At 45.7% G+C, this 8,112-nt stretch overlaps 1 protein-coding gene and 1 long non-coding RNA gene across 2 annotated transcripts; one reads left to right on the top strand and one right to left on the bottom strand.

The window, feature by feature from the left end:
* Positions 1-1,398: 1,398 nt before the first annotated feature.
* Positions 1,399-2,358, bottom strand: LOC136016784 (olfactory receptor 5AP2-like). The gene has a single exon (XM_065684443.1). The coding sequence runs from the start codon at positions 2,356-2,358 to the stop codon at positions 1,399-1,401; it is 960 nt and encodes a 319-aa protein (XP_065540515.1).
* A 1,752-nt stretch (positions 2,359-4,110) lies between these two features.
* Positions 4,111-7,342, top strand: LOC136016191 (uncharacterized). The gene is made up of 4 exons (XR_010613524.1): positions 4,111-4,280; positions 5,257-5,359; positions 5,924-5,989; positions 6,151-7,342. It is a non-coding gene; the product is annotated as an uncharacterized LOC136016191 (long non-coding RNA).
* The last annotated feature ends 770 nt before the right edge of the window (positions 7,343-8,112 follow it).

Genomic DNA, 8,112 nt, shown 5'->3' on the forward strand with positions numbered 1-8,112 from the left:
TTGAGCATTTCAGTTGTCTCTGCTTTGAGAACTTTATCAAAGCCAAGAGGAAATAAGGACACCAGAGTGGGGCAATTTATCAAGCAGCGATGAGCCCAGCACATGACACTTCTCATCTAGGCTCCCTTTCCCTTGAAAGCTTGAAACAAATGATCTTTTGAGGTCCAGTTTATGCTGTCTGGTGCTCCATGATTCTGTATGTATAGTCAAAGCAAAGATATCCATCTCACTAGAAGTGAGGAAAGAAGGTTTGGTGACGGATTTAAAGGAAGTTCTCTGATATCAAAGGTCTCTGTCCTGCAAACTCTTTGGCATTTAATTATACCAAGCCTTGCTCCTTCATTCTCTGCAGGAAAAGCCACTGTTCTCCCGGATCTGAGACAATGTCTGCTCTCTAGCAGCTGTTTCCCAGAGCACATGAAAGAGTGTTCACTGTCCATATACGTTCCCAATATAAGTTAATTCCCACTCACAGCAGGTAAAGGAAAGACGTTTTCCCCCATCAGTGTGTTTTGGCTTCTTTGAGACCCAGACAGCTCTCAGTTACCATTGATTCTGTATTTAGGATTGTCTTTCCCCTATGGAAGATTGCTACATTTTAAATGGAAGTGCAATATACCATTTTGTTTTCCTGGTGTATTTTAGCCTGAGCTGGGCAGAGACACGTGGGTATTCATCCCCAGGTGGAATTCCATTTATCTCTCCATTTGAGTAAACAGCATCTAAGATGAATGTAAACCACCACTTAAATTGAATGGGAGGAAGCCTTAATATGCCCAGCTTGCCTTTAACACTGGGCAGCCTCAGCACAGTTCATCACCCTGTATTATGAATGATATTGTCTACAGTTTCTTCCTTGAAGTGAAATCTATTGTGAAGCTACAGCCTCGGGACAGATTCCCCTTTATATTCAAAATGCAGCTTGAGATCTCGATTCCCACCAGCTTCTGCTCTTTGAAAGGCACGAACAAATGCAGCGAATCTTCTGAAACCTTTTCTGTGACTCTTTTTCAGCAAGCAAATGTAAAACTACACTTCCTCTTCCCTCCAACCCCAGCAGCTCTAATGAAGAGCTCGCAGGTAAGAGTGAGGAATTTTATTGGAGCTGACGGACAAGGTCAAAATTCTTTCAAGAAAAAGACATCTTTATCAGTGACAAAAGTTACGACTGAATAAAGGTGATTGTTGTTTTCTGTGAGTGAAAGAGGCCTGGGATAATTCAGGTAATTTCTTACTACAGACAGGTGACTGTGAAGTAAATTGAAGTTTGAGGTTCCTTCTCCTTTTGATTTCTTACAGGGAAGATGTGATGGCTGGGTCCACATAAAATCATGAGGGTTAGTGGAAAAATCCCTTTATTTTAATGTCTTATAGGCTTTCTCACTTGACATGAAATGTTCATGTCCCGGATGATACAGCTCTTCTATGTTGCCAGTGGCTAAAAATCCTTCTCCCACACTTCAGCAGAGCCCCTTTCACTTCCTTGTTCCTCAGGCTGTAGATGAATGGGTTGAGCATGGGGATGAGCAGAGCATAGAAGATGGAGGCCACCTTATCCAGGCTCCTGTGGCTAGATGGAGGTTGCAGGTACATGAAGAATGCTGTCCCAAAGTACATGGAAACAGCCATCAAATGGGAGGCGCAGGTGTGGAAGGCTCTGGCCCTGCTCTGTGCTGAGCACATCCTCAGCACCGTGCAAATGATAGAGATGTAGGAGAACAAAATGATCACGCTCATGCCCACCAGGTTGATGGTGACGAAGGCAAAGATGACCATCTCACTGCTGTGGGTGTCAGAGCACACGAGCTTTAGCAAAGGATCTTCCTCACAGAAGAAGTGGTCAATGTGGCTGGGACCACAAAAGAAACCTCCAAACACGCACCATATGTAGATGATGGCACTGAGGAAGGCGAATAGGTAGGATGCTGCTACCAGCTGCCGGCAGACATGGCTGGAGATGATGGTCACATAAAGCAGGGGCTGGCAGATAGCAACGTGCCAGTCGTAGGCCATCATGGCCAGCAGGTGACACTCAACAGTAGCAAAGAAAACGAAGGTGAGGAACTGCATCATGCAGCCAGTGAAAGAAATGGTTTTGTCCTCTGATAACAGGTCTGCCAGCATCCTGGGGGAGATGGCTGTGGAACAGCAGATATCAATGAAGGCAAAATGGGTGAGGAAGAAGTACATGGGGGTGCGGAGACTGGGAGACACCCACACCAATGTGATAATGCCAATGTTCCCCACCAAAGTCACAATGTAAATCAACAGAAACAAGAGAAAAAGAGGAGTCTGTGCACCTGGGCTGTCTTTACGTCCCAACAGGATGAATTCTATCTGGGTATGATTTCCTCCCATGACCTGGTGTTACCTGCTGAGGCAAAAGGAAGAGAAACATCAAAGTGATCATAAATGGAGATTCAGATCTGGCCCGTATCTATCTACAGTCAATGACCACTATACCTGCCACATTTTAGATTATGGCAATATATTTTCTAAAAAAAAAAAAAAAAAAAAATTTTCAGATGAGGTATTCAGAAAAGAACAGGGAGTTTGTTGAAGAAGGAAATGGCATTTTTATTTTCTGTGCTGGGACAGTTAAAATTATGGGTTTAGTCCAGCACGTGTATTTTCGGGTTTGAGCAAAGAATCGCATCTTTAATCACTTTCTGTTCGAAGCAAATTTGTGTCAGAAGACACCTCAGAGGATCCTCATAGAATTGCACATAAACGTGGAGCAAGAGAATTTCTCAGTCCCAGTGAAAGCCCAGCTTACACACACATTACCTACAGACATTTTCTCTTGGCTTTTGATTATCATTCCAGTCACCAAGTCACATTTAACAAACTCTATGAGATCATTTACAACAAATAACAATGACATTGTTGAATTAATGATTTATACCTTCCTGAGCTTCAGCACGCTGAAACATCCTAAACCTATGGGCATTCAATTTCTCGCTTTAAAAATGAGTTGATGCTATAACAGGCTGATTCCAAAGGCTGATCTGTTAGTGACCATATTCTGCTGACAATCTGAACTGTTGCATTTCTGTATAATAGAATAAGATTCATCCTCTTTTAAGTCTTGACTAGATCAGTGTATCTGGCTTAAGCTGCCTATGTAAAAGAAACACAACCTGCATCAGACACTGCTCCCTCTTATCATAAAGAAAACCCATGCCGGTAAGGCTGTTTTCTGACACACCTTTACCAAGGAGGACACAAGGACATGCAGAACCTAAGTGTAGGTGAGACTGTGCTTTTTTTTGTTGTTACCTCCCATGCCTTCCTTCTGTTACAGAGTGATGGGAGCCAAGGCTTTATCCCGAACGCAGCAGAAAACATCTGTGTGCCGGCATCACCTCTGTGAAGCTCCTGATGTGAAGAGAGGGGAGCTCCTGCCAGACTCCAAGAGCCCTGCTTGTGGTGCTGGGGCTGTAAATACAGTTGTATGTGCTCTCCTGGGTGGAAGCCTCCAGGGCTGCTCATGATTTACCAAAGGAAAACGAAGGAAAGGAAAAGCAAAGGGTGTAAAATCACCTCTGAAAGGCATTGTGGTGCTTGGGCATCTGAGAGACATGGTGTGGATGAGCCATCCCTGAGCTCATCAGCTGAGAACATCTCAGCTACACAGCAGCAGTGATGAGCAGCTCAAAGGATGCTTGTGACATACTTGTGAACTATTCAAAGGCTTCAGTTTGACTCTGGCAACAGAATAAGAATGGGTTTAGAGACATTTATGATCTTGCAGTGGATCCCTAAATGGGACATGAAGCACAAGTGACTCCTCTGAAGCTGATAATGTCCCTCTGTGCACACTTGAGATCCCAGTTTTCCAGCCCCAGTGGGGTTATCCACATTTATTGCCTGGATGTCCAACACTTGAGCTAGTGCCTCTGGGCTTCCACTGTACTGAAGGGTGAGAAACGGGCATTTTGAGGCAGTGATGAAGTGTTCCCGGGTGAACTAATAGGCCTTTATCACCCTGACCAGCCACAGCTGTGGCTCCATCTCCACCCTCTGCCCATTTGCCCCCCATCTCTGTTGAAATTCAGCCCAGGGAGGTTGGGCTTTAGTAGAGGTGTTCTTGTTTCCTTTTTAGCAGGAGTTGTGCATATCTTTGGAATCCTTTGGTGGTGACATAGGCTTCATCATGGATCTGTTTAGCAATTGTTGGACAGGATGTTGACAAGGAGATTGACTTGCCTTAGTCTTGTCTCTGCTTCATGATTACCAGCTTTCCTGATGCTCTGGAGTCTTGGCTGCAGTTGGTATAGGTCTGTGTTCTTTCTCTACTTCTCTTGCTCAGGTACTGTGGGATGGTCCCTGCACACGGTGGTGTTCTCCTTTCTCTCTGTTTTAAGAGATTAAACAAACCCCTGTGGCAGTCCCTGTGCTCCTGCAGAGTAGAACCCATCACCCTTGGCACCCAACAGCCCAGCCAGTGCTCACTGCTCTGGTAGTCCCCCTCCATTCAGACCATATCCCTGTATGGGTAAAAAAGCAGTTATTCTTCTCAGGGACAGAAATAGAGTAGTAAGGGGAACTTTATGTCCCAGTATTTTTCTCTGGTCATTATTTAATTTTCTTTTACCAAGTATGTTGTTATATTTCTATGGCAGGACCGCTGTTACCTACCTGATACGGGAATTTTGTTTCTACAGCCAGGAGTTTCTGCATTATGTAGACCCTTTGTCTGCAAAGATTGAAGCAGAATCATGCAATGATGCTCTCAGTATAAAATGTATTTCCAAAACTTCAGGACTCTTTCCTGTATTGCTGGAATTCACAATTCTGCTGCTGCTGCACATTAGATTGAGGTTCCTCTTGGACATTCAAAAAGTTGAATCCATTGCATACAAACCTACGGCAATCCAGACCTCTCTTAGGAACGTAGCACCATGTGTGGGTAAATGTTTGAGCATTTCAGTTGTCTCTGCCACGGAAACTTTATTACAGCCAAGAGAATATAAGTACACCAGAGTGGGGTAATTCTTTCAAGTAATGATGAGCCCTACACATGACACTGCTCATCTAGACTCCCTTTCCCGCAAAAGCTTGGACCCAACTTGGGCTTTTTGTGGCTCTAGGATTCTGTATGTACAGTCTAAGCAGAAATATCCAACAAAATAGAAGGAAGAATACAAGGTGTGGTGAAGTTTTTCAAGGCAGCTCTCTGATATCAAAGGTCTCTGTCCTGCTGAGCTCTCCATCATTTAATTATATTGATTCTGGCTCTTTCATTCACCACAGGTTGAAGCCACTTTCCCAGATACAAAGGACAACATCTCCTCTCTTGCTGCTGTTCGCCAGAGCCCACAAAAAACACTGTTCACCGTCCATATACTTTTCCAATGTAAGTTAATTCCCACTCACAGCAGGTAAAGGAAAGATTTTCTCACATCAGTGTGTTTTAGCTTCTTTCAGACCCAGATGCTTCTCAGATACCATCAATTCTGTGTTCAGGATTGTGTTTTATCTGTGGAAACTTGCCATGCTTAAGTTATACGTGCAACACACCGTTTGGTTTTCATAGTGTATTTTAGCATGAGCTGGGTACGGACATGGGATGTGGGTGCCTACCTCCAGGTGGAATTCCATGTATCACAACTTTTAAGTAAATGGCAATTCATGTGAACGTAAAACACCCCTTAAAATGAATGGGAAGAGGGCTTGATGTGACCAAATTGTCCTTAACACTGTGTAGCCTTAGCACAATTCGTCATCATTTATTATGAATTATATTGTCTACACATTCTTTTGTTAAGTGAAATCTCTTCTGAAGCTGCAGCCTGGGGAGGGTTTCCCCACGATATACAAAGGTGCAGCTTGACACCTTGATTCCCACCAGCTTCTTGTCTTTGAAAGGCGCGAACAAATGCAATGAATCTTTTTAAACCTTTTCTCTTACTTTTTTCAGCAAGCAAATGAAAAACTACACTTCCTCTTCCCTCCCACCCCAGCAGCTTCAATAAAGAATTCGCAGGTAAGAGTGAGGAATTTTATTGGAGCTGAATGACAAGGTCAAGAAGCTTGAAAGAAAAATAGGTATTTATCAGTGACGAAGGCTATAACTGGGTAAAGCTGATTGGTGTTTTCTGTGAGGAAAACAGGCCTGGGATAATGGAGGGTGATTTGTTCCTCCAGGTTGGTGACTGTGAATTGCAATGAAGTTTAACGTTCCTTCTGCTCTTGGTTTCCTTACAAGGAAGGAAGATGTGATGTCATGCACCTGATTGAAGGGACATAGGGATTACTCTGACTCCCTCCCCTGGTCAAAGCCCCTCTGGGTACCATCAGCTCAGCCATCAACACCCGATATTAAAAAGCACAGGGAGGTGTTGAAGCATTCACAGAGTTGTGGCTGCTCGTGCGAAGCCTCTACAGCTCTGGAATAGGGAAGAGAAATGTGGAATGCAGTCCCCTCTCCCCTTGCATCCATCCCAAATGCTCGTCCTGTCTCTGTGCTGGCACCTGGAACCTCCCATCTTGTCCCACACCTCCCATCTCCGTGCTCAGTCCCAGCCTGACAGCAAGAGATGGATGGGGAGTAGCCATGGCTGTGGGGATATGGGATGTGTGGAGGGAGGTCACTGATACAGGGGTAAAGGCTGGAGGGGGCAGAGAGCAAAGGGGCTGCTCCATAGTCCCCTTCAAAGTGCAAACTCCACCACCTTACTGCACACCATGGGGCAGGATGAAGAATACTGGAGCTCTGCAGGAAACGGCACATTCTCATAGGGATGCTGGTGGTTTCTGCCCATGGTGGTACCCTGGCGATGGAGGCACTGGACAAGGGCTGAAATCCCTCCCTGCTCTGCACATGGAGCTGATTCCAAAGTGGGACTCAGCTTTCACTTCTTAGTGATCAGTTCGTAAATCCTTCCTATGGGCATCATAATGGGGAGGGGACCCTCTGCCCGCCATGTACTGCAGGGTGGACACAGGGGCTGTGAGCAGTGCAAGGATTTGGGACCAGGACTGATGCAAAGAAAGGACGGACCATATCCGTTCACACCCCCCTATGTCCATCACATCCATACACATCCATAAACATACCCCATGCCCTGCGAAGCCAGCTTGGTCCCATCCATCTCCTGCTGTCAGCTGGGCTGTGGCTGCAGGGCTGGTATTGGGCAGGGAGATGAGGAGGTGCGAGAGGCAGAGCTGACAGCAGGAGGAGGATGGAGGGGACTCATCTGCAGCATCGCACCGTGTCCTGCAGCTCCTGTGAATGGTTTTACTGCTGGAGAGAGAAAGGAAGGGGAGGATGTGGCTCTGGAAGGAGATGGAACGCCAAATGATGCTCGGATTGTGGGGGGTTGCTCCCAGTTTGCACTGCCAGGGGATCTGGCTGATCTCTGGTGGGAATCCGTGTGACATGCACTTTCCTTTCATGTTTGGGTGTAGAAGGAGGTTCACCATAACCCCCATGAAGGCTTTAACCTGCCAGAAGGGAGACTGAGATGAGCTCTTAGGCAGAAGCTCTTCCCTGGGAGGGTGCTGAGGCGCTGGCACAGGGTGCCCAGAGAAGCTGTGGCTGCCCCATCCCTGGCAGTGCTCAAGGCCAGGTTGGACACAGGGGCTTGGAGCAAGCTGCTCCAGTGGAAGGTGTCCCTGCCCGTGGCAGGGGGTTGGGACTGGGTGACTTTTAAGGTCCCCTCAATACAAACCGTTCTATGGTAGCCCATGGTGTGAATAAAAGTGCCCTAGTATAGGGTAGCTTTGCTTCAAAACCCCCCACATTCCTGACCCCATGCACAAGTGATTAAGGGTTATTTGAGCAGAAATGTAGCCATTCATAGATAGGTTTTCCATCAGATAATTCATATGCAGATGTATTTAACGGGGTACATGAGAAATCCAAGCTAAAGCCTGAAAATTTTGGTTTATATATCATATACTCAACACCTTTAGGTGGATATTTGGGTTGGTCATAGGAAACTCACTGCAATCACAGCAAAGCTCTGCTGGAGCCAAGACCACTGCTTTCCCTTAAACTTATGCAGGGTGAGGGTTCATCAGAAGCAAATAAGCTTAGAACCTTAAGCAAATTTTCTGATGAAAAGGATGCACCACATCTAAGGAGGGTACAGAAGAGCATTGATT

This window comes from Lathamus discolor, chromosome 6 (genome assembly GCF_037157495.1).
Source record: "Lathamus discolor isolate bLatDis1 chromosome 6, bLatDis1.hap1, whole genome shotgun sequence".
Lineage (NCBI taxonomy): Eukaryota > Metazoa > Chordata > Aves > Psittaciformes > Psittacidae > Lathamus > Lathamus discolor.